This window comes from Catharus ustulatus, chromosome 5 (assembly GCF_009819885.2).
Source record: "Catharus ustulatus isolate bCatUst1 chromosome 5, bCatUst1.pri.v2, whole genome shotgun sequence".
NCBI lineage: Eukaryota > Metazoa > Chordata > Aves > Passeriformes > Turdidae > Catharus > Catharus ustulatus.
In genome coordinates this window covers 57,981,257-58,009,066 of record NC_046225.1, presented here as the reverse complement: position 1 = coordinate 58,009,066, position 27,810 = coordinate 57,981,257, and the positions used below count along the sequence as shown (strand labels likewise).

Below are 27,810 nucleotides of genomic sequence, written 5' to 3'. Positions count from 1 at the left end.
AAGAGGCTTCTGATCTACACAGAGACATTAACAGACTAACAGATACAGTGTCAAGATTCAGGTATCTGGCTCTGTTCCCACTGAAGCCAATGATAAGAGGTTTTCAGCAGAAACAGAATCACATCACAAACTAGATTTACTGAGCAAAATGCATATAATGTTTCACCCACATCCTCATCCAAGGTTCAGTTTTGCCCTGGTTAGCACTGAGCTGGTGCTTACTGGTCAAATCAATGTTAAAAACACAAAATCAGCCCTGCATCCTAACAGAGTCACTGGGCCTTTCTTCACAGATCACCAAAAATGATGTCTAAACATACACAACAAAAAGAGCCCCGAGAAATAAAATATGAGTTAAGAACCATTATCCCGACTTATCTGAACAGAATGATAAGCAAAAGTGTCAGCCCCATTAGCGTAACAGTTTCAAAAACAACCTTTTCAACAACTTTTTAATAGACTGCCATATTAATCATCCTATGGCTATTTGGTGGGGGGCTTTCCCCCGCTTAATTTTCAGTTCTTTACTTGATTTTCCTCTCCAGTCTAAACAAAAAGCCCAGACCTTACTGTGACTACATCATACCCATGCAGCGGGTAGCCAGAGGCACATCCAATTCCTGTTAAACAGTAGGAAGGGTTCTTACTAGAGACGGCTCTTCTGCCTCCTGAGTGGGAGGGGTGCCGTCGGGCAGCGGGGACGGGCTAGCGGCATTTTCGTTGGTCACATCTCCATCTGTCAGTGCATCAAAGGAAGGCAATCCATCCTCATCCACAGGGATGCTGTCCAGTGTTTCAGTGAGAACAGCCAGCAAGTTTGCCTCGCTCTCTTCATCTATCTTCTGTGGGACAGGACAAAACAAAGAGAGGAAGCAGGTGAGAAAAGGAACAAAAGTACGCTTTGTATGTGAACAAGCAGACAACACGTAGTTAAACTGGCCCCTGAAACAGAATCTCAGACAATGTAGTTAGGTATAATAAAATGATCCATCTCTGTGAAAAATATGATTCACTGTCCTGGTAAAATTTAAAAGATTTTAGACAATAGGAGACACACATAAAGCAAAGGGTTAAAATGGCCAGGTGCTTGGCAAGCTGGCAAGAGCACAGGGCTGCTTCGGGAACACCCCTTTAAATTCACTTACAATACATCAACCTGTCGCATATTCATAGTCCCTCATGTATAGTAAAAAATTTCTGAGAACTGTTTAGCATGACCACTCCTTGGGTCTGCCTTTTAAGAGCATGTGTATTTCGTGGTTTGTGGTTTTAATCCTCCTCTTATCATCTTTTAATTTGGGTGGTGGTCCCGGCCCTTTGCAGCCGGTGAGTGTTGATAATTGTCGTGTCAGCTGCAGGGCCCCATCACACGTTCACGGGCTGGTATCTCAACTGGGCGGGGAGTTTCAGCATACTATCTCAAGAAAACTTATGTCTAACTTTGCTATTAGAAGAGAAAACCTATATTCATACAGAAAAGCTATTTTAGCATTATACATATAGCATTTATCCTAATAGCTGTGAAAAGCCAATATGTAATGCACTTACAACAATCTCTGTTCAAAAGAAATCTCTGCACTTGTGGCATATTGCTAGTTTATTTTTCTTCCACAATTTTTTTTTTCAGGTGCTAACAATGATAAGTAATCACCCAGGGATTGTATTACAGGATAAGCCTAAGATGCTGACACCTAATGATGGTGCCAGCCCAGGCTGTCTCTTTCTTTTGCTCTTCCACACCTAACACCAGATAATTGACCTGACAAAACTACAAGAATTAGACAGCTAATCAGGACACCAACATGAATCACCAGTAAAATACGGAAAACCTCATTCACATACATGGTCCAGTGTAAGTGAGAAAGGGTTTCCCTTCCACTCTTCTGCAAATCCTTGCTCCAAAACCAAACTAACAGCTTCTCATTCCTGAGTATTCTGGCATAAGAGCAGCCAGCAGCACTCATATGGTAAATGACAGGCTGTTTGGTTTTCTTTTAAAGAAATGTATTAGGCAGGTTGCCTTTGAAGTTGTCCTTTCGAGTTATATCATTTGAGTGCTCAATGCTCTATTGTATGCATTTATCAAATTCCAACTGCAATTATAAAAAGTAGATTAATTTCTAATCAGATGTGGCTGTAATGTTAATTTATATCTTATTTCAGTAACAAGAGTTCTTTTTGTCAAATTGAGTAAATTTAAGTGCCTCCTGATTTTTTAATGAAATATAGTCCCTACTGTATATTAAGATACAGATTTTTTTGAGTGCTGAGAGTTAGAACTGAGAAATAGAACTGTGTAAAAATCATTATATTTATTTTTCAGAAAGATTGGAAATTGATCTTGACAGATCAATTATCTAGGACTCCTAGGCTGATCCTAGTGCTATTGAAGTAAATGAAAAGCCTTTCACTGATTCAAGTGATATCAAATCGGCAGTTTTTCCACCAGCTTCAGAGTACCTCATCATGTTCCAGGTTCACACTGTGAAAAAAATTCAGCTAAGTTCAAATCTCAAAGTATGAAAGTGAACTAGCAAGACAAATAATACCAGCAAGACAAACAAACCAGCAAAAAAACCCCCCAGAAGTTAAAAAAGGCAACAGCAAAACATTGCCAAGTTACACTTTGGAAAAAAAACTATCAAGTGAATCTGGGTATCCCCTTAGCATTACTTTTTTCAGTAATACTTTTATCTAGCAGATTCTGAACAGAGATGATCATAAACCACACAGATAATTGCTCCTGCTAGGCTTCTCTGCCAAATCACACCTCACGGCTTCTAACATAAAAGTTGTCTTTGAGCTAGAAAGCTAAGGCAGAGCACAAACTGTTCTGGTGCTTACAGCATCACCTCCAAGAAAAAAATAAATACACAGGCAAGCTAATGCTAAGGAGAAGAATTTACTTGAAAGGCCAAAAGGCACTTGGCCACTGAGAAAAATTATCCAAATTTCGATATCAGGTGATTTCCACCATACTAAGCAGATAGATGCATACAGCTGTGATAATTCAGTGTGAAGAGGCTGGAAATGGCAGAAGGGAGGTGCATAAAATCATACTCCAAATCCAGCTTTTCACAGCCACCTTCTGAAAGGAAAAGAGGAAAATTAAGGAGTCACTTCTAGAACAATTAGAAAAGGCATTATTGGGAAAGAGAGTGTGTACCAGTGTTTTTCTTAATGGCATTTCAAGTCCCTCACAGGTAGTAGGATGAATGGTGTGAGAGCCAGCCCTTGAACCTCGGCTGTCCATGAGCTGGTTTGGCTGCCTGACCCCCAGCCCTACACAAGGAACTTTTTAAGCAAGTCCAGCTGGTGGGGTACACTGCTGAGCCCTTTAGCTTATAAAGCTGACAACGAAGCTGGAAGTTTTGCTATTACTAACAGGGAATGCCTTCTTTAATAATAGCATGCCAGAAGAAAACCTGATATTTGCTGTTAGGAGCTCAACTCTCATGCTTTAAACAGACATTCAAGTGCTCTGACATTCAAGAAGAGAAAGTTGAGCGGACACTGGTCCTCATCACAGCAATTTCAATTAGTTTTGTACAAGTTTCAACATTCAAACACCCCAGAGAAAGAAGAGGATGTGACAAAGAGGACTCTGTTAAACAATTAATGTCACTTTCCATTATTGCTTCAGTCCCAATTTACAGAGCAAATAAATCAAAGTCACCACAGATGAAGCACACTAGCTGGCTAACACATGTCTATTCACAAACGACATGGCAGCAGGAACACATTACTCAAGAAAATGACATTGCTAGATAACCTTTTAAAGGTTTAACTATGCTATTGCTCCTAATTGTCCTAAATTACTGTTTATAAAGAAACACAATTATTAGATACAGCAGAAACGGTGCTGAGGAGAGATGCAGAGGGAGAGATGGTTGGGCACATCAATGTCTGAGCAATAATCACTGAAGCAGCAGCTTTCTACTTTACTGTTGCAGCCTGAGTCTTGGTGTTGACAGCACTGGGGAGAAGCAACACCACGGCCAAATGCAGACTCTTTCACGGTTTCAGCACTGTCACTGCAGAAGTTCACATTTCAGACTGGTATCCAAACTGCTCATCACACAGGCTCGGTGGAACAGGAGCAGCCGAGCACGTTCCACCTCTGCTGAGGCCAGAGGATGCACTGTGTGATCTCTGGAACTGACTCCACCACGTCCTAAGCAGGATCTTACAAGAAGGATTTTATTTTTCTAGGACCAGATCCTACGTATTCAGACTACCTAAATGAACTACAGTGTGTAAGAATAAGGACCAGAGGATAATCTCAAAGCTGCATGGCAAATATATGCAATTATTAAACTTTTATGCAAATAATTCATAATAACTGCATGTTGCTAACTTGCCTTTTTAATGCAGAAGCAGTTATGCATCACTTCCAAATCACACTGTTATGTCAGCATAAAGACATTGGGACCAGAGATGTTTTGATCCCTGTAAATTTTCATCCAGATGAAAGAGGCAAGGAACACAAGTATGCCAATGAGTGCATGTGATTCTGTGTTTGGGAAAACAGAAATTTCCAGTATATCCAGAATGCCATTAGCTCTGAAAGGAAATAAAATTTGGCATTTGTGTCACTCTTTATGGGTGAATGTAACAGAGGTAAACTGCCAGAACATCAACAAATCCTCAAACATGAGTAATCCAGGAGTACAAAGACCATGGAAAGTTTCTAACTGTGCTCTTCTCTGCTTTTACATGCTTTGCTTCAATACTTCAATATTTCTACAGCACTAAAAATAATTCTCTGTCTGAAAACACTGTAATAATTGTGTAACCATCTAAATGCATTTCTGCCTTCAGTAAAATGTCTCCAGAGACATTCTCTCTTTGGCCAGTGAAATGAGTTGATAATTTACCCACGCAAAGGTATTTAAATCCTGTACCCCTGATGATTCCTTCTCTTTTGCTTATTCTGACTATTGATGGAGCTGGGATCACCCTGTGGTTAGCATTTCATATTTGTAATGCCTGTTACTTGTTGTCAATCCACAGAGGCCAAAGATTGAGCTGTAACACAGGCTTGTCCTTGCTGTCATTCACAGGCATCCCTTCAGGGCGCATAAAGGGAGCGATGCTGTAAGTTATCCTTAATTTTTTTTCCTTTAAAAAAAATCACGCAATATTTTAAAATCTCAGTCATTACCATCAAACTGGGTTAGAGAAAATCTAGGAAAACTTGAAATCCACAAGGCCATGGGCCCTGACAGAATGCATCCATGAATGCTGGGGAGAGTTGGCAGACACCCTAGTGAGGCTGCTTCATGGTCATCTTTGAAAGGTCACAGAGATCAGGAGAGGTGTCTGGGACTGCAAGAAAACAAATGTCACCCAGACGTCAAAAATGGCAAGGAGTCATGAGTGGTGTCCCACAAGGTTCAATACTGGACCCAGTACTGGCCCACTCATGGAATGACTGGACAGTCAGCCACACCCCGACCCCTGAAAAGTGATGGAGCACCTCATTCTGGAGGCCATCTATATCCATGTGGATGACACAAAGGTGACCAGAGGTAGTCAAGCATGGTTTCACTAAAGAGAAGTAAATCATGCTTGACCAACTTGTTTGCCTTCTGCAATGAAACAACTGCCTGGATGGATGAGGGGAGAGCAGTGGATAATGTCTACTTTGTCTTCAGCAAGGCTTCTGACAATACCCTCATAGACAAACTCAGGAAGTGCGTGTTGGATGGGTGGACAGCAAGGTGGATTGAGAACTGTCTGAACAGTAGATCCCAGAGTTGTAATCAGTGGCATGGGGTCTAGTTGGAGGCCTGTCACCAGTGGTGTCCCCCAGGGTTCAATACTGGGCCCAGTACTGTCTAACTTATTCATCAATTCATCCATGATTTGGATGAAGGTCCAGATGCCTCCTCAGCAAGTTCATGGATGACACAAAGCTGGGAGAAGCTTTGGGCTGATCCCCCTGAGAACTGTGCAGTCCTTCAGAAGGACCTGGGCAGGGTGGAGAGATGGGCAGAAAGGAACCCATTTGAAATTCAGCAAAGGCAAGTGCAGGGTCCTGCACCAGGGGAAGTGTAACCCAGGGATCAGCACAGGTTTGGGCCAAACTGCTGGGAAGCAGCTCTGCAGAGAAGGAGCTGGGGGTTCTGGTGGACACCAAGTGTCCCTGAGCCAGAAGTGCCCTGGTGGCCAAGAGGGCCAATGGTACCCTGGGGTGCGTTAGGGAGAGCACTGCCAGCACACCAAGGCTGGTGATCCTGCCCCTCTACTCAGCCTAGTGAAGCTCATCTGGAGTGCTGTGTCCAGCTCTGGGCTCCTCAGGACAAGAGAGACATGGAGCTCCTGCAGCAGGTCCAGAGCAGGGTGACAGAGATGATGAAGGGACTGGAGCATCTCTGTTGTGAGGACAGGTTGAGGGAGCTGAGTTTGTTCAGCCTCAAGAGAATACAACTGAGAGGGGAGCTCATCAATGTCTGTCAGTACCTGAAGGGAGGTGTCGGAGGATGGAGCTAAGCTCTGCTCACTGGTGCCAAACGATAGGACAAGAGGCAGAAACTGATGCCCACAAAGTTCTCCCTGAACCTGAGAAAGAACTTCTTTACTCTGTGAATGACAAGAGTACTGGAACAGGTTGCCCAGAGAGGTTGTGGAGTCTCCCTCACTGGAGATATTCAAGGATGGTCTGGATGCAGCCCTGTGCCACATGCTCTGGGATGGCCTTGCTTGAGCAGGGAGGTTGGTCCAGTTGATCCACTGTGGTCCCTTCCAACCTATCCATCTGTGTTTCTGTGATCCCTTATTGAAAATCCTGAAGCCAGTGTGCAGAGGGACTGACTCAGGATTATCCTGCAGCTCTTGTCATCAGCACAGGTATGTTGATCCATTCCAGAAAAGGGTCAAGCCCATCTTTTAAAAAATCTTCTCAAAATATTAATAGTATCTCCAGTATCTTCCCTTTGGGTGACTTCTGTTCTCCCTTTCAATTGTGATTAGTACATGCACAACTTTTGCCGACTCTGTCTCTAGGAATCAAACCAGCTAATGAATGATGATGCTGTGAAGTTTCTTTACTGAGAATCTGAATAGTGCATGGGCCCATTGTGATTCACACTAAAAGACCAGGGTCTAAACTGCATTATTAATCCACAGCCCCAAGGAGCTGGGAGCGGTGGCAGCTCGCCACATCTTTGTAAAAAGCCCAGGAAACTTTGGGACAGATCCACAGCTGGTAGAAGCTGTCACCACTCCAGCAGCCCAGCTTGGTAAGCAATTCAGAACAGCCAGGTGTACACCAGAACTCACAAGGGATCACCATTTCAACATATTGACTCATTTCTCCTCATCAGCTAAGATCTATTCATAGCACAATTAACAAAGAAAATAAAAGATTTTCCTCCAGCTGAAAATATCTGAGTGATCTAAAAATACTAATACATTATGGCACTACTTTCAAACAAACAAAATTGACTTGTGAGCACAGCAGGGATTTCCAACAGGACTTAATTCCTTAATGGCAAATTTTGGACTAAGGATGTGCTTAAGACTGTCTTTTCCTTAAGAAACAAGGGGTACAGATTCACCCCTTTTTGCACATAAAGGATGCAGAGGCACTGAAAAGCTTATTAACACCACTCAGGCCCTGAGCAACTCAAACATGCAGGAGTAGGGGCAGATGGTGTCTCAGCCCTGGTCCCACAAACCAAGTTTTGCCACAGGAGGATAAGAAGCCAGAGGTGGACAGAAGCACTGGGAGGGTAGGAGGTGTACAGGGATTAGGATGCAGGCTGGTTGGTATTCCTACTCCTGACAGACAAAAATGAGAACTGAAGTCAAGGACAATGAAAGGGAAGAACTACAGCCCAAGTTTTCCCTCTTCTGGTACAGAAAGAGCCAACCTGCCATGGCATGGTACAGACAGAGCTGTCACGTTGATTTTGCTGCCTTTTCATGCACTGTTCAAGGCAAGCGCCTCCTTCTCCTCAGCTGAGAGCTGGCTGTGCCCAGGGCCAAAGACGAGTAAGTGGTCCAAGTGGTGAACCACTTGTTCTACCTTGCCTGCTCACAATCAGTCCCATGCCCTTGTATATTTTTATTTTCCTGTTCAACGGCTTTGCAAATCCTTAGGCATCCTGCATTGTCTTACAGTAAAAATTCACATGATGCATTTGCATTAAAACATTTTTCCAAGGTCTGTTAGTCTGGTCCCCAAGAGACACTCCCATAATTGAAATGCTTAAGTCCAGAGCTATCAATTATCTTTAAAAACAAAATGGAGTCCCACTAGGAGAAAATTACAGTCAGATTCCTTTATATGAAGTAGAAATATGGGGATTAATTATCACCACCCCTGTGCAAATGCCTTTAGGGTATGGAAAGGAAACAAGATATTTTCTTTTCTTGAAGGAGACAGCTATATTCAAACTCCTCACATGCACCTGTAGGCAAAGACCACTTGAATCCAGAGCCTGCCTTCTGATTTCAGCAGCCCCTCTGCCCTTCATATGGAGTATGGATATATCTCAATTGTAGGAACAACCACTTGCCCATATTTAGGTGAAAGCATCACTCCAGTTGCATTTCTTCAGATACAGATTTCATGCAATGTGCTCTACCATCCGAAAATTCTCCCCCCAAAAACGATGTTAAATAAATATTGTGATTCTACACAAGACAGGTACTGCAATGCCTAATTTCCAGAGCTAGGTCCCGTAGGGGCACAAACCCCCAGCATTGCTCCCAGGAACATTATGGCACCACTGGAAGGACCTACTAAATGTCTTCAGGTTGAAGGAGATAGGAGCACTGGCAGTATCCATTTTGCCCTTCGCCTTTTCAGGATATGACAACATAAAAATAAAGCTAAAAAAATTTTTTAAAAACCCAAAATTAAAATTAAACAAAAACAGATTAATTTTTTTTATCAGCACCATTATCAACATGTTGCTTATTTCTCAGAAAGTTCTTATGTGTGATCTTGGTAACTGAACTCAGATTGCTTTCTCTCTGTGAGATGCTCTCCTGACACTGTAAAACTTCTGTCAAGTACTTGTATTAAAGCATCACAACTCAAAACCACAGCACAGACCACTTGCATATAAACTTTTCTTTAAGATCATGCTCTTGGATCACTGGAAATAATGTTGCCATAGCTCCTGTGAGACGGACTGCCTTTTCAAGTGAAAAATCTAACCTTTCTGCTCTAACCTAAACATGTCAGTTTTTAAAAGCCTACTGAATATTCTCCTACCACAAATCACTTTTTTTATTACTTCTAACGAGTTGTTGCAGTTCAGAAGTTTCCATTACAGCCTGGAAATTAAGTTTATAATAAACTGAAGAGATACTAATTGACTTACTCATCTCACGAACTTGAGGATCTAGCTAGCAACCCCTGCTTTACATCTTTTGACCAAAATTCATCCACATTTTGCAAGCCATTGCAATTTGATTTGTGTAAACTGCATCCTTCCCTCTATCATAGTAATCTTTGATTCTGGAGAAAAGATAAAACAAAAAACCATCTGCAAGCAAGCTATTGTGCTATCGACTGTATTAAGGGGACCAATGATAAGATATTGTGCCGGATTCATTTCACCGCTGGTAGACCAAATATCAAAAATTTATAGTAAGTGAAACCACAGAATCTTTGCAAATGCAGTCAATTTGACTCAGTATCAAAAGGTCATTCTATTCAATTTATACTTGAGCACAATATTGAGAAAACACTTGAAAACAAATCATGTTATCATCAGTTTAGGCCTCAACATTTGCTGACTATATAGACTAATTTGCTGATTACTAAATAAATGCTCTACCCATGTTTCTTACTTGGATAGCACACCAGGGGGCTTTTTAACTTCTGCAGGACTTGACACTGTAAAGGAACCACATGTCTGTGACACTGATACCAGGGACTTACTATTGTACTGCATTGTCCAGTGCTAGCAAAGGCCACCTGGTCCTCATGCGTGAGGAACTGCAGCAGAAGAAGATCTGGACTATCTCGTCCAGCCCACAATGGGCTAGGTTTGGGCTGAGCTCCACAGTGAAGCACAAAACTACAGTAATTTCACAAATACAAGCCACACGGACTATAAGCCGCATCTCTGAGTGTTGGCAAACATTTCGTTCTTTGTCCATAAATAAGCCGCACCTGAGTATAAGCCGCTCTGTCGGTCGCAGCAAGGACCCGCGTGCAACAAAGTTGCCAATTAGTAACAGAACGGCGGCAGGGCGAGGTTTACTGGTTCGGCTCGGGCTGTGCAGGCTCGGCCCGCTAGGGGCTGCCGACGGGGCCAGGTGGCCCAGCCTGGCTCTGCCGCTCGGCAGGGCTGCTCGGGGCTGGCCGCCGCCTCTGGGCTCACTTGCCCTGGCCTGGGGCTGCCCCGTGGTGGCAGGCAGGGATGGAGGCCCTCCCGCTCCTGTGGTGGTAGGCGGGGATGGAGCACCCCGCCTCCTCCCCAAGCTGCAGCAATGGCGGCACGGGGCCCCCGCCGCCTCCCCAAGCCGTGGCAATGGCGGCACGGGGCCCCCCCATCTCTCCCCCGGGCTGCGGCAGAGGAGGGAAGGAGAGAGCTCTCCTCCCTCTCTCCCCGCCCCCTGTGCTGCCTGCAGGGAGCCAGGCTCCACCCGCCATACAACAGAGTAACAATTTGTAACAATCGCGAAATGCTGGCTTTTACTGGCAGGTGCTGGGCTCAGCGCCCTGGCTGGCACTTCTGAGGTTGTATGTGTCAGAAAATTATTCACATATTAGCCGCTCCTGAGTATAAGCCGCATTTCCGGTGTGGGAGCAAAATTTTAGTCAAAATGGTGCGGCTTGTATTCGTGAAATTACTGTAACTGTATTTCTGGTGGTCAAAACCAAGACTAGGGAAAGTGCAGAAGTGCCTGATGAAGAGCCACAATAAAAAGGACTGTGAGCTTTTCCTCACTGTGCAAGAGTGAAACCAGAGAAGCTGGGTGGAAGTGAAGTTTCCTGTCTGCCAGAACTGCTGGGGAAGCACAGGTGAGCAGAGGAGCGAGTGAGGATGCTGTGAGGATGTTTCCTGTCTGCCAGAACTGCTGGGGAGGGGATGCAGGGTGCAGGAGGTTAGGCGGGATGCCTCTGAGCTCACCACACAGCAGCTCTGCCACTTGGAGCAGCAAACGGCACCTCTTACCCATCGTCCCTTCCTCACACATAGACAGTCACTCGTGTGTAATAAGATCCTGAGCAATAACTCAGACAAGGATTTTTAATTATTATTATTATGCACCTAAATAATATACAGGAGAGTAGAGAGTTAAAGATCCTGGGGCCCCAGTCTGGACAAGCTCTAATACAGAGTGGGTACTGTGGAAAGAAGGAAGAAGGGGAAGGTAGGCTACAGCATAAGGTAGGGAAGACATTTGGGACTCTTCTGTTGCAGAGCTTTCAACAACAGTGTCAGCAGTATTTCAGTCCAAACAGTCAAGCACTGCTTGCTCAGATTTATTTATTTACTTGATTTATGGTCCATGCCCACACTAATCTCTCTATGCATTGACATAAGATTTTTCAACATTCATATACCTTTGTAAGGCAGCATAGCATATTCTGGAGGGAAAAAAAAGGCTACATATATTTTGTAGTGATGATTTCACACATGTAATTGATGTAAAAACTTGTTTGTCCTCTTTATCTTGACAAATATCTCTAAAAACTGCACTTGAGTGGCAGTATGGACTCTTCCTTTGCCAACAAGAAACATTATCTTGTCACTTTTGTTCATTCTCTGTTTTAGTGTTGCATTTCCTTTAGTTTTAATTATATTGGATGTCAGGATGTCTATAATCACCCCTACTTCTATCTTGAGATTTATGACTCCAAAGAAATACAAATTTAAAGGTAAAATTATACACAATATAGCAGAGAAGAGTTTACACAGATTTTTAAATTTAGTTCATTTATGGGAAGACTATTTTTGTACAAATGAAACACACTCAAAAATTCCTTTAAGTTACAAAATAAGACATTTCTATCTGGTGCTTTTACTGTTAGAAAATTGGAATTTAATTTGACCAGGAAATTAGCATTTGTAAAGTATCAACTTCCTTAAATGCTTTTTATGATGTTTTAATTTCTCAGCATGTTCAGCTTCATCAAGCCTAACACATGCCAATTGAACAGGTATGACAAACACAAGTCATACCTCACAGGAAGAAAAGCACTGGTTTTCCTTATAGTTGAAGCATGAGCGGATCAGTACATCATTAATACATCTGGACTTCCCATCATTTTTTATTATAATTTAACTGGATGGCAGCTATCTGTTTGAGTTGGTTAAAAGAATTTACTCACATACAACACAAAAACTTGTTTACAAGCCTAAAGATTCATTTCCTCTGTATATTTTACCTGTGTAGCTGTACGTTATTTTTAGGTGGCCCAGCAATGTCCTTCAATGTCCTCCTTGTTTGTATGTACTAGCAGATGTGTTGACTGACATACATACCATTTAGAGAGGAGGTTTAGATAGATAACACAAACCTCAGCTGTCTGTACTCTGAGTGTCCTAGGCTGAAAGCATTAAAGGCTCCCTTATAATGAAGCACCAAATGAGAATGTGGAGATCCCACAGTAAGGAATATCCAGCAGGTATAAGGTTTAACAGCACAGATCACAGGTGAATTTTGCCAGGCTCTTCAGAGCACCTTCACAGTCCCATGAAAATAAAATGAAAGTCTCTCCCAGCAAGCAAGTCCTCACCTCAAAATCACTGCAGTGATTGCATAGTGCAACCAGGTAAACCCCTACAATCACCAAGAATATTCTTCAGGATGAAGAGATGTGCCTGAATTTTCCACCGGTTAAACACTTGGCTATGTACATGTCTGATAATATCCTCAGCTACATATCCCCTTGATTTGTCATTCAGTGCTAAGACTTTATTGTTCTTTTAATCCAATTTTGTGTATGCAAATAGAATTGTAAAGTAGAGATGGTGATTTTAAAACAGAAAACATCTTTAAAAAAAACCATCACAGAAGAGCTATCTGTTGCAGTCTCCTCTAAGGCATGCCCGCTGTTGGCTTGTTTCTAAGTTTCCTGGAATCCACTAGTCTTCACAGATAATATTAATAAAATGTGGTTGACAATAAAATGTAAAACTAATTTGCTAGTTTACATTACCATGTCCATTTCCCCTCAATCAGTCTGGCAGAGTTATGTATGCATGCATACTGTGGTGCACACTACAGTTCCCACTGCAGTTGCCTCTCCTCTATTTACTCCTTAGTCAAGACTGAATTTATTGCTCATTCTCTCCTAGTCTTTTAAAATAGTCTGCATGTTTCTGATCATGAACCCTCCATCTCTGTGATGTAAAAGACTGCATTTTTTTTTAGTGAGACACTTATGTTAACCAGTCCCTTTTTCACTAGAAATGACAAAAATCAAACTGGGCATGTTTTTTTTTTAATCCACTTAAAAGATGACACAGAACAGACAGTCAAGTCCAGATGTACTTACCAATGCACTAAATAACATTATTAATTAGGCTGTAAGCTCATTTAAACAGACACTTTTTGTTGTGTTCACACAGCCCCTTTCACAACCATGTCCTGTTTTACCACTGGGCTCTGAGATGCTGCCCCAGCACCTACAATAAATAATTGAGGGGACTTCTATTTAATCCTGCTGGTAAACAAAAGAAAAAGAACTCCAACCCAGATGTTCAGTTGCAGTAAATTAGGACCTCTCAACAGGGTTTAACAGAGCTATGCAGATTTACACTAGCTAGGGACCTGGTCCTCTGCTCTTTGTGTATGTGGATGTTTGAGCTGAGAACAGCAGCTCCTACACAGTGTGTCTGTACCACGCTGTCCCAGGACTAACAGCAGTCCAGCCACAGGCCAACAAGGGCTAATTCTTCCTCCTTACCAAGTGAGTTTTGCAGCTGAGCACTACACTGCTATGACTAAGACACTGAGTTTAAAAGTGGCTTGGGCTCACCTTGCCTACAATGTGGTACACACTGTGCTTGCATTCCCTACTGGAAATACACTGACATTATTTGTTCATGTCAAGTGCATCTTCAGTTTAAAAGTTATCCCTGCTGAAGTCAACACAAGTTATAATTTGAGCCTGTGTAGCTTCTAGATGCACAGCCAAAATCCCACAGGATATGCCTAACCCCAAGAATAATAAGAAAATTGAAACTATTTGAATACTAAACCAGAGATGGGACCCTGCAGATCACTGGGTTCAACACAACCTACATTTCTGTGGCTAAAATAGCCTCCCTTTGTACTGAGATATTTTTCCATGCTCTTTCAGCACCCAAATTGAGGGGGAAGAAAGAGGGGAAGGGAGCTATAGAATGGAAAGAGCCCAAGATGAGAGTGTCCAAGCCTTGCTCAGTTGGCTGAGAGGAGCAGGTGGGACTACTCATGTTTAGGAAGCAATAAAATCCTGTTTTGTAAACATACATGAGGATTACATGTGGCACCAGGGGGTAAGGAGGGGAAAGGAGGGGAAAGAGGAAGAGAAAGCAGGGAGATAAGAAAGTAAACATGGTTGTACTTGATTCTACATATGAGGGAGTAGGGGAAAGGACACCCCAACATTGGCTATTTCAAGTTAAAAAGAGCCAGCTACCTGTGAGTGAGCAACATTGCAAAGTCTTATCCAGCTGAAGCACCAAAACAGCAGAGTGCAATGAGCACCACAGTGTTTTACAGCTGCATCTGGCCTTGCCCTGTTCTGATGGCAAAGAGCGCCATAAATCCGAGTGTTGGTGGCACAGGGAGCACAACACCAGCTCCAGCTTGGCTTCCCTAGGATTACAGCAGCACAAACCAAGCATCACCTGGCAAAGCCGATGGAGTTAAATAAGGACAGATTAAGTGTAAGTGAGAAGGAAATCAGGCCCTTTTTGCCTGCCCTTCCTTCCCTGAGAAAAACTAAATACGTTCCTTTTTCCTCAGACGCATCAATAGCAATAGCTTAAACTGCCCTGATCAGGTTTCACCATAGGCAATGTGGAAATGTTTATTTCCATTAGGCTGAGTCTATAAAATCTTCCTTTCATTCCTTCGCTTCTACCATTTCCAAACAGCAAAGCCTGACAATTTAGTCTCTGACAAGGAAGCTTAATACTGAGATGTTTGGGGAAAAAAAAAAATCCATACAAAGAAAGCTCTTAAGACAAGATAGGCTGAGTGTTTGCACCACAAATGGTTTGTTTCAGCTATCTCTTTGCCTCCTGTAAGACGGAAATCAGACAGCTTACTGGCTTAGCTTGTTAGGCCAGGTTAAAGGGATGCAACGCTGAAAGGCTCTTACAGAAGCTTACCCTTGGACTAAAAATAGCAGGCACTAGAGAATTATCTTAAATACTACCAAACTTGTTCTGCTCTGTGAATGCAGATAACTGTAATATGTTTCCATTTTTGGTAGTTTTAGAGCTTTTTTAAGTTATGCTCGCTTTAGCTGACTATTTAATTAGTTTCTGATTCTATTTGCCACTTTTTCTCTGAGAGATATAGCCTGAGGGGTACTTTGCCTATGAATCCTTTGTATTTAGCAGTGTTGCTATTGTTAACATCTAATGAGCTGTTGGATTTGCCAAACACTCAGTATAGGTACAAACGCTTCTTTGAAATACAAATGTTTTACACATAGCAAATAGCAAATCAAAAGATACTCTAACGCAGCATCCTCACTCTCTCATTGCGTGTCTCATCAAAAGAAAATAAAAATAAAAATCTCCTTTATTACATTTAATTCTGAAATTCAAAAATGTGTATTTGAGTGAGACAATTTTAGCTCCTTGTCCATAACTTTAGAAGAAAACTAAATGATTTTTAGTGCCATAAGAAGACTTGTGCATATGACTAAAGCTCCACAGTCTGACATTGATCCCTGCCAGCCGAACTGTGGAGCTAGCAGTGTTTCTTTGGAGTAAAACTGCAAGACCCTACAATCTTTAATGAAGCCACCTCATCTTTAAAACACATAAATTGAGATTTTGGTGGGGTTTTTAGGCTACAAGCAGTTTCTCTTCAAACTCTGTTAAGCAGGATACCTGTTCATCTGCTCCTCACTGAAAACCACAAGATATAAAAAAAAAAAAAGAAAATCCAAAGCAAAACACAAATGCTCTCTGTCCTTACATACATTTCACTTGTGCTACAGCCAGTCTGAAAGACATCGCTGCAGAAACCAGTCATGCGGTGTAACACCCCTGCTGCTGTCGCTGCCTCAACTTTTGCACTTCTGCCGATAACACCACTGTGGGTACTCACTGTACAAGCTCAGATCAGAACATCACAGGATTGAAGCAGCAAGGGCCTCTGCACACTAATTCCTGCCCACTGCCTTCCACATGATGCTGCCGGTACCACGCCAGTCTTGGCATCCAGATGATTGCCAAAACAAGAGCACCAAATGGAAACTGATTCAGACACACATTTTAGTATGTTTTCCGGTACTTCTGCCTTCCCTGCAAGTCTTTAGTATGAGTCATTTTTAACATAATTTGAAAATCTCACCTTGAGTGAGGCCAACTTCTAGATAGAAAGGCTGGGCAAGGTCAGGCTAAAAGCCATCCATGCAGCCAAACAGAAGTGTCTTCTCTTAGTGGGCAGACATCACATCCGACTGCCTTGGAGCTGGTACAGCCCGTCCTCTCAGACACAACTTTTCTTTGACTTTCTTTTCAGGGTGAGGAATGTTTTTTCTCTTAAACAGTGGTGGAATTCACAGATTCCCTCACCAGATAAACACCATGTGTCTTTATAAGCTCACACAGAGTGGCATGTCCTGCAACTGCCATTAAAACCCTCTACATGTCTTCATTTGGGAAGTAAGTTTTATTTTTGAGTCAGGAATTAAGTTCACAGCCTCTCTGTCAAATAAACAAAATGTCTGTTGTCACCTGGCTGCTGAGCAAGTCCTGTCTTTGAAAGTATGCACTCAATGATTTTAGACACCTATCCCTCAGCCTTTCCTTCCGCTGTCATGCAGCAAAAATCATGCTCCATCTTCATTATGATGATTAACATTACTATCCATCTCCTGAAACTTGAATTCCTAAGTAGCATGCTAGCACTACCAAGGAAAAACCCCTATTGCACTGAATGATCTCCAGTCACATCTCAAGGGAAAGTATCTACAGAAAGTACTCACAGTTCAAAGAGACAAGATCAAGAAAGGAGGATTATAATCCTCACTTTATAGAAGAGGATTTGATGCTCACAGATTAATCAGCCTCTCTAGGGCAGAGTGCCTGTAGGCTGTAGTCGTGGTGGGAGAGCAGGGCTCCAACAAGCAACACCACTACCCCCTTCCAATCAGGGAACATTACACCAACACCAACAGTGCACACATTCCCCATCCCTAAGTACTTTCAGCTGAACTTCTAGTCATCAGAAGAAGACTGAAAAAATGGCTGTCAAGACTGTTGAAGTCACACCCCTCAGCTAAGAAGCAGCTCATTTTGTGCATGCATGGAACTTGGGGATTTTGCCACTTTTTGTACAGAAAATGTCACCAGAATATTTGCTCACTCAATACTAGCATTCCAGAATGGAATTTTCCAGAGAAAGTTGTCACTGAGAGAATAGCAAATGGACACACAGAATAAAGCTGGTGCGTAAAATATAACTCCGCTATCAGAAAGACAAAGGTACCTCTATGATGTAGTGGATGTAGCAAGAGACAAGTCTGGACCACTGGAAAGGAACACAGTCATGGCTGAGTTCAAAAGTGAGCATGAAGACCATCCATTTTAAGACGAAAAGTCAGACCAATCCCCCAAAATGCGGGAGGAAGAGGTTATAATAAAACAGCAACTCAGTAAGTGTCTTAGAAAAACAAGGGGCCCACAAAACATATTGCTTGAGTGGGCCCACTCTTTGCATAACTTACTTTGGGAATATAAAAACCAGAAAACACCCAAAGCCTGTAAGGTAAGTCTTTACCTGTACAGATAATCACACACACTTGTTTGTCCCAAGGAAAGATACAAAGGACAAAGTCAACTAGGGGCTCAGCAAAGCAAAAAGCTAAGTAGGAAAATATTTTCTTTAGACTTTGGATGGCCCTTGGAATCAAAAATAATCACAAAAGCAAACTCTTTTGATCCCCATCAGGCTGCCATGATGGCAGTTGTACTGAATAAGGGTCCCAAGGAGCAGAGCCTATGGGAGGGCAGAGCATGGGGTATCTGCAATGTGTCACCACCTGCCAGACAGACAGAGAAAGAAAAAAAAGCTATTGTGTTACTGCCTTGTTTTTTTACTGTATACTCTTTCCATTATTTTCTGTGTTAGTGAAGAAACTACACATTCTTGCTATAGTAGTAGCTCAAGATCAGGGATCTGCAGCCAGGGACCTTCGGCGCCCAAGTGACAGCCTGGGATGTGCCACTCATCTGCAGGCTTTCCTATGTAAGACTGTGTCATCTACCACAGCCTGCAAAAGGTCATTGTGAAGTCCACAGAAAGTCAAACAGCAGTGACAAAGGAAGAAAGTGTCTTTGGCACAGTATCAGGGATAAAATGCCTTTCTCAAAGGCATTCGTGGGATATCAGGCAGAGTGAATTGGAATTAGGATGAGGAATTGTGCCATTAACACCAGCAACAGATTAAGCGCTGATGATTTTCCTTGTGTATAAGGTGGAAGAAGACAAGTTAGATATTGTGTGTTTATTGAAGCAAGAAGGTTAGAGATAAGGTATAATCTAACCAAATCATGGAATGCAATATGGGAAGATAGTCAAGAGTTACCAAGTCTGAATCAGTGGGTTTGTCTAATATCCCTAGGTACAATTACACCGATGCAAAACAATTACTGGATTTCAGAGAAGGAGAACACTAGGTGAAGTGGCCCTCATCCTTCATTAGTTGAGTAGTTTTAAAAACCAGAAAGGACACCAGCACATATCCAAAGCGTTCAAGCAGCAGGAGGAAGACATCTCCAGGAATTTTGGAGTGCACAAATTGGGCACCAGGAATAGCATTTTCTTTGCACAGAAACAATTCAGATGGATTCAAACATTTAAATATTTCCTAGGTTTCCGTTCCAAGTCTATGGGCATTTTCACTCCTGTGCTACTGAAAAAAAAGCGTGTTATTATACTACAGTACTGTCTGTGTGAAATGCAGAAGTTTGTAATGAAATCTGCTTTTCTTTTTTAAGGTCATTCACACTCAACTCTAAAGAGTTGACTCTCTAGGGACAACAGTGATGAAGACTAATGTGGACTATCTCCAAATCCCTACAACTTTGATTTTCACAAAGATTTCAATTTTTTTATTTATTTACTTCTTTATTTGGAATACACCAGCATTGTATTCCCCAACTGAGAGGGATCCTAAAGAAATAACAGCATGTTATGAGCCTGAATCAGAAGTGACTAGAGAATATAATGGAGTTCTGCACAATACATTTGAGGAATGTCTTTATAAGAGTTCTTTTAAAGATGGATTTTGGGAAGGAATTGGGAAAGCCTAGCTACTCTGTTGAAAGGGATAGAAGGGCAGTGAATTCTAATGCAGGATTTCTTCTTTTGCTGACTCAGTGAAGACACATTTGTCATTCAAAGACAAATTAGAAAAGGGCATGGATCGTGCTACATAGATGCTTCATCTCAGTTATCAGCCACGTACAGGCAGCTTCCAACACATCTACCTCCAAGTGCATCTGAAAAAAACACAATCTCTTCTGGTGGATGTGGACAGAACGCCTTTGTCAAAATTTGAGTTTGAGCAAATACAGCAAAGCGGTTTAGCACAGGGAGGATTTGTCCCTGCAGAAATTGACACAAATTCCTTTAGGACAGGGGCAGCCACCCCAACCACACAGCCGGGATTGCCAGCAGATAGAATTAGGGAAACTGGAAGGTAACACTGTGGCCTAATGTAAACTCTTAAATCTGCTGTAAACAGAGCAGTAACATTGGCACACAATAAAACTGGTATCTGTCACTGCACTCCCAGTAGCAGGTGTAGGGAAGGACAAGACACAGGAGTGGATTTTTGCAATCTCAGTGAATTTGGTTTGAGGAAAAATCCAAGCTGACAGAAACTGTGGCAAATAGCATTCTAGTGATGGAGGGTAGCTGGAGTGATCATGCAGGAGAGAACAATGGGAGATCAGGTGGAAAGGTCCAGTTTGAAGTTCCTGCTATGCACATAGTACAACCTGGAGTAGCAGCCCTGAGAAGGCAGCATTCCTGGATGTTTCAAGCTGGAAAGACCAATACCCACAAAAGCAATTTATTAGGAATTTTCTGACATGTATATCTTTAAGAACATGTACCCACCATTTTCAAAGAAATGGTTTAAGAAATAGAAACTATTACAGGCTTAAGTTTAGGGGCATGTCTCCTTCCTTCTTTAGCTTTGGGTTTAAAAATCGAAGTTTCACAAGTCTAATCTTGTGAGAGATCCTGAAAGAGAAAAACCTCTGCACATCATGGGGCTGCCCATAACAAGCCTCCTTGGGTCCAGATGGAGTCCACAGAGAGGCAGCTCAAGTACATCTGGACAATGTCCACAGAGCTGCACATGCCAGGAGCAGTTCTGCAAAGTGATGTTGATGGTCCAGCAGAGAATGACTCCCCTGTGACCATACTGGACTTGAACTGACCAATGTGGAGACCCTGACATGATTCCAATTGCAGTGGAGTGCAGATTCCTGGAAATCATTGGTGTCTGTACAGGATACAGCTGAATAATCCTTCCCAGCACAGATCTGAAAACAGAATACAGAGATGCTAACTAACTGCAGGAACCTCTTTGGTACATTACGGTCTTGTTTAGCTCATAGCCCAGTAGGATCCCAACTCACTCTCCCAGATCTACCACAGTATCCCTTCATCACTTTCTCTGTATCCCTGTGTTCCTCTGAGAGAGGTTTGCTCTGTCTCAGAAGAGAGCCTAGGAGGAACATCAATATTGAGTTAATAAATCCCCCACAGCAGCCATCAGCAGTATGCAGAGGCATATGTATGGCCTTGCAAGAGCACTGTATCAGAGCTAACACACCCTCTCTGACTAGTTACAAAGGGACCAGAGCATCTTGTAAATGACAGCATTTCTTAGCTTCCTAGTATTCTGTGGGTCTTTGTCCAGTTGAGTTTTGGAAGGTTTTAAAATTTAATTTTCTTCTTCATGTCAGGTTTGGAGTTAAATAAGTCTCTGTGTTGGGATATACTACTTAAGGCAGCTTCTCCTTGGGTTTGGCAGTCCCACATCACTTTGACACAACTGCAGCTCTGACCTGTGTTGTTTCCTGGACTGGGCAAGCTCAGCAGGCTGTAACTGCCTCCAGCTGCCTGGGAGGAAGAGGAGTGTGGTTAAAGAACAGTGCTCACAGGCCTCTGAAGGACTTCAAAGTGCACACCATAAAACTGGGATGGGCTGGTAACTAGTACACACAGACTCTCCCTCAACTACTGGATTTTTAGGCATTATCACAAAAGAAATAAATAAAGACAGTGTTTAATAACTGAAGAGAAAAAGAGTATGGCCCAGCATCACAACCAAGGAGCTTGGCAAGACAAGTACTAAAAGGCCACATGGAAGTACTGAAATTAACCTTAATTCATGGGATGAGATTTTCAGGAGGGTTAGGTATCCAGTGACAATGTTTAAAAAGTAAATGCACAAAGAAGTAATATGCCTCCAGAAGTGTAACTAAGAGATTGCATAGAAAGTTATGCATTATGGATGATTTAGCAATATCATAGATAGCAAAGGCTCCAGCAAAAAGAGTGAAATCATCCCTATCTTCCCATTTGTCGGCAGAATTTTAAAAAGGGGCTCCTGGGAGCTCTTGGGGGCTCCTCCATGGCTCAACAGACAAATTAACTCATCAAAGGGAAGGTAGGGATGATTAACTAACAAGAGCCCCCTCCAGCCCATCACTGGTACATGGTTATTTCACCCAGATGGTGTTCACCTACCTGAAACTGGTAATGACAGTCTCAGATCGGATTTACAGAAAAACATAGATAATAAGGTGCCGCAAGAGTGACATGATAGGAGTTATTGGTCTGTGATGCTTCAGACTGTGCCAGAGGCAGCAGAGCTGTTTTGCAATGTTAGGCTCTGTTTTGTAACATTATCCTCTCCAGCCGAGAGATTTCCTGCTGCAAATGGGAGACTTGGTCTTCAGAGAAGCATTTGACCTGACCCTTCCTATAGGAAAGTGGGATCAACAGCAAAGAAAATGACAAGATGTGGCAACACTCCCATCAGACACAAGCAGAAGCACTTTGACACCCTTTCACTGGAAATGGATGAATGTTTCTGCAGTGTTAAGGAAAAAAATCCACAAGTTTTTTGTTTGCTTTTTTCCAGATGCAATTGATGTGGCAATTGCCAATGTTTTGCCTGATGTCTTCATATTTATATGAAGAGTGATTGGGCTTTTAAGGACAGTCAACACAGCTAAGAAAATCCACACCAGTCCTGGTGAGAAAAAAAACAGTAAAGCGAACACAAAACCAGAAAAAGAATTTCAAAAATGCATATGTTTCCCCTAGACAAGTGAAAAATAAAAGCCTATTGCTCCTTTGTGCATGCCTGGAGGGTCAAATGCCTAACAGAGCACATCCAACCAGAGGTCAGGGAGCATGCACTCACGTTTTGTTTATGAAAATAATTGCATATGCATCCATTTCAACAGGACAACTTCACAGTTTCACTAGTTCAACAATAAGTCTGTGAAAATGGACCAGTTTGGTACCTGTGGAAACTAAGATTAGCCCAAGAAGCAGGCTTCCTTGTATAAAATTTGCCATGAAAACCAAGGCCAGACTGCAAAACCTTGAATGCCACCCATCTTCCTCTGAAAACTAGCATTTGGCAATAATAGGTTTCTAGCTAAATACAGGCATGTCTCAAATAAATTCCATGGTTGCTTAGGACTATGGGCTAAGATTTTCAAAATGGGATCAGAAACTCCTTACCAGTACTAATAAAGTAATTTCAGGGAGGGAAGAAGCAGCAGAGGAACACAGCAATATTTCCTCAACTTCTTGTTCCATGTAGTCCTTCCTGAACAGGCTGGGTTGGGCCAAATGGTCTCTTGAGATCCCTTCCCATTTCAACCATGCTACAATTCTGCAAAGCCCTCCCCTGCTCCAAGTCCATTCTTCATCCTTTACCACCCACACTGTCACCTGCACTACCTGGCTGCCTACACCTCACCCAGAAGCCCTCTTAGAGTGGCTACCCGCAGACCAAAATCCTGGTAGAGTGCAGAACAGTATTGCTAGATCTACCTCGCCAAGTGATAAATATTTACAAGCAAAGAAAAAACAAACAAACAAACAAACAAATCAAATGCTAATACTAGAAGTGTTCTAAAATTCTTGTAATCCCTGCTTTTCGCTTCTGGTCACTGACTGCTCTGTGGAATTATGTAAGCTGGTAGCATTCTCACCAAAGTAAAAATTCCAGTGAGATGTCTCACTTCCATAATATTTATTACCTAAGGTCTCTGATGCACTTCCTGAGTCATTATGTCACTGCTTATACAGCAACATGGGAGAAGAAAAACTGGATTTTTTGCAAAGGTTTTGGAGTACTTCCAGAAAGAATTTTTTGTCCTCCAGGAGAAACTACCATTCCAGGAGAAAACTCCCATTCCTTCTTTTAGCAGCTTATGGAGAAGTTCCTCTGACCAAACCAATCCTCCAGATAACCATTATCACCACCTCCTTGACAAGAGGCAAGAAACTTTCCTACCCAATTTCTCTATTTTTATTCAAGTGTATCTCCTGCAGGAGAGATCTGCAGTCCCTCACACTGTGTGATGGTGGCCCCTCCAAATCCTGATAAAGATTAGATATCACTGAGCCTTCAAGGAGCAGCTATGGCAGTAACCAGAAGTTCTCCCAGCCCATTTGACACCTCCAGCCCCATAATATGCTTGGAAGGGATGATTCTCCTAAACTTTATGTGATAAACTGGATGGCTGCAAGCAGCTTAGGCAACTCAAACCTGTTATAAATCAACAAGGCAACAACACTTGCCTGAGGCTGCCACCATGGCTCCTCACAGAAAATACTCTGTTCTTCTGATTACTGTCTTAGTGATCAGAAGTACTCATTATGGACCAGCACCCCATTGTGTTACTCACAGTAAAGCACAAAAGCACAGATGTGTGTGAGGAAATGGAAGTATTATTCTAGTGCATCACACAGCTCACGCTTCATGACAACACCAAAATCTCAATAGGTTTTGGGTTTGTGCTTTCATAAACAAAACCCAGTGATTACTGCATGTGGTAAAAAGCAAACTCCAATCATGGCCCTTCAGACTCATCACTGCCACAAAGTGCTAATTAATTTCTCAATCATTATGAAGCAAGACTGTTGCTCTGTTGTGTCAGAACAGAAAATTCAGCCAAAGCAACCAGCTATGCGTTGCAAAGGGGATGATTTCCACCGAGACCTGAACCCAGCCTCCACGGCTGAGTGTGCCTGCACACACAGTCAGAGCTCCACGCCTGCCAGGGCTGCAGCCCATCACTTGCATTAGGATCCTGCATGCACCTGCACAAAGCTACCAAAATAAAAATTAGACACTGGAGATAAAGAGCTGGCAGGGGGCACTCCTCCAGAAAGGTTGCAAATTTCCAGTGCATCTGAGGATTACCCAGTAGTACAACAAAAACTATAAGTAGGTAAGTTTTCACAGACAGATAAAAACTTTTCTTTGTATTTTTTCTCTCTTCACAGGGAAAAAAACAGTTCATCATGAGGCAACACCAAAACTTTCTCCTCACCACAAATATGCTCTGTCCAATTTCCTCCTCCTGACCTGCACATGCACAATAGATTAGTGGCACTAAGGAAAAAGAATTTCTAGATGAAGACTTGTGATAATTTTATCCTTCTGTAATGGCATGGGACAGTTAATGTTAAGTGGGATGGGGCAGCAGGGAAACAGCATGCCAGGGTTAAGATGGACTGTTTAGAAGCAATTAGCAGTGATGCATTGAGCAAAAATAGCAACAATGAAAAAAAAGAAAAGAGGTTACACTGGAAACAAAACCATTAAGAGAAATAAATTTAATTTAACCAATTAGCATTTTTCTGAGAAAGGCAAACTTTCTGTTGTTGTTGGTAAGCCAATGGGGAATTTAAAAACCAGAAGAATCTTATCAGAACTATTTACTACCCACTAGCAATGAGTCTGGGATTGTTTTTCTAACAAAAGACAGAGCTACTGTCCCACATTTTTGTAACCCTCTCTGCAGTTCCAGGGAGAAAATATTTAGTTCAACATTATCGTAAGCTAGAATATGGCTCTATTTATGTGACAAGTTGACAACATACAATTTCATGCTTGTTGAACTGATCTGTGTTATATATTCACTGTGAATATTATGAAGCCTCACCATTATAAATATGAAACAGTATACACTTATTCAAAATAACTCCAGTAGCAACAATTTATAGCTCGGTTGTTTGTGTGCTTATGAAGTCCAAACACCACCTTAAGAAGCTGCATCTCACTAAAACAGATGTGGAGTGTGACTGTGACCAAAGTGGATTTAAGATGACCTCTGTGAAAGGAGGCTGTAACATTTTTGTTTGTATGGCAGCTGACACCAGTTCGTATTTAGCTGCATAGCCAGTGGGAACACAGTGTAACACAGTGTCCTCAAGGGCTGGTTTTAACACAGGCCAAGACACCCGTCTAATGACCTAATTAGCTCACTACTGTTCTGGTGAGGGCTAGTCTTCCCTCTTAGAGAAAGGACAGGTGCCCTGCAGAGCAGCAGTACAGTGAGCATCCCAAGCCATGGCTGCTCTAGGTGGCACTGCGAAGTGCATCGGTCCCATTCTTGATTGCGCGCCTGGGGAACGGGCTCGGTGGCCACACACATCAAACAATAAACTCTCAAAGCAATTGTTTTTTTGCTCATTTGGGACTTCTTTCCTGCCTGAAGGTTTCAACCAGCATGCCAGGTGGTTCTTGCATTAAAGCATTGTAGTTTGTCCAAGTGGGAAAGAAAAAAGGAGCAGCAGCACACCTTGGTAACACTAGATACAGAGCATTTGCATAAACTCTTTCCAATTACATAGTAGCTGGTTCGAGTAAAATAAATTCCACTTACTGCTTGAGCCTTTTTAAATGTCAGCATAGCTAATCACAGATTATCGTTTACATACATCATCCCACACAGACAGGATGCTATTGTGCTGGTCTCCTATTTAGCAGATGTAGAGCCCTGAGTCAGGTCACAGACACTGGTAAAGGTAATGCATTCATACACGCAAGAAATGCGACATTGCTCCATTAGGAATATAAAAAGTCCAGCACTTTTGTCTGCTATTTTCATTCCCTGGAAATGAGGGTCTTCTCCTAGTTTCACAAGTAGCCTTTATGATACATTGTTACCTTTTATCACTCTTATAAAGTTTCCTATCCCAAATCTGCATCTTTCGCCTTTTATGTTTATTGTTGTATTAAACCTATGACGTTGTCTGTTTCACTACTAAATCTATCCCATAACCACATATTGTACATTCATTTCTCTAGGACCTCAGCAGCTCTTATCTGTTTGCTTTTACGATCTCTTATGAACTGTTAGGAATAACAACTTGCAGGGATGTTTGTGAAGTCATCTCAGACTGAATTCAGCCTTCCCCTTTTTTACCATACAGTGATACTCTCTGCAATGAAATCCAATTTGCCATAGGAGCAGTTCATTACAATGCATTTGAGAGGGACACAAGTTCCCAAATACCCATATATAGGTGCTTATAATGCAAAACATTCAATCTGCATGAACCTGAATTTCAAAAAAGCCTACTGATTAGAGCAGGAAAGTACATGTGGATATGACTTGGTCCTGTGCTGCCTCCAGATTCACCAGTTTGCTCTATGCTACTGCCCAGAGCTATTCTGCTCATGCCCTCCGGGGCCTCAGACAGGCTGCTATGTGGTGCACACAATCACAGTCCTTTCAAGCACTTTGATAAGCTTTATTCTGCCATTATGCCATCTAGAACATTAAACACAATGTTTAAGTTCTATGTTAAATCACAATCAGCTCCTATTAACTGTTCCAAGCTCCTCATTTTTATCAACAGTTACTTTATTAAATCCTTAATAATATAGATGGAATAGTTAGTTAATTTGTGTGTTGAGCCATGGATGTTAATTTGTAAACATAATAACATACTGCAATCATTTGCATAATAGCATTTTAATCTTTTTAGTAAAAGCTGTAATTCCCTACAAAGTACGCTGCAGTAGAAACTAAGTGACTATTGGTAATAATAAAAAAGGCCTTAAAATTCTGATCCTATTATAGTGTTGGAACATACCCAAACTGCTACCATAATCTCTGAAATGTTACTGTTCTCTGATTTAGGTGTCTGTGTCAAGAATAAAAATGAAGTATAACTGGTAGCAGTAGACTATTTCCTAAATGTAATTTAGTATTCACTAAGCACCAGCACTTTGCAAATAGCTCTGAGGCTTTCCTTCAAAGTTCAGAGCTCTAGTTATGCATATTGTGTGAGGTACACCATGCAGCTCACCTCCAGCCTCTGTTGTGCTGAATAGATGGCTATGATAAATCATGCTGATTTGGCACTGAAGGGCATCAGCCATCAAGGATTTGACTACTATGACTTTTTTTTTCCCTGAGATTGTATCTCCTTGAACTGCCTGCCCTGGGCTACTAGTTTTGGAGAAAATTAGAAAGTGGAAAAAATGCTAGGGAAGGCCACTACAGAAAGTCTGTATAAGCTCAGTTCTCTGGAACCCATTAACACCAGTCACAAGACTGACAAAAAAAACATTGGTGGTTGTTTAAAAGTCAGGTCAAG

The 27,810-nt window shown here is 42.1% G+C and overlaps 1 protein-coding gene across 3 annotated transcripts in view; it reads right to left on the bottom strand.

Annotated features, from left to right (window-relative positions):
• PPARGC1A (PPARG coactivator 1 alpha) overlaps positions 1–27,810 on the bottom strand; it is a 369,209-nt gene that overhangs the window by 33,049 nt on the left and 308,350 nt on the right. For all 3 annotated transcript variants that reach the window (XM_033059895.2, XM_033059896.1, XM_042779265.1), the window contains one exon: positions 648–842. In XM_033059895.2, the coding sequence (XP_032915786.1) occupies positions 648–842 (195 nt within the window). The remainder of the gene's footprint in view (positions 1–647; positions 843–27,810) is intronic.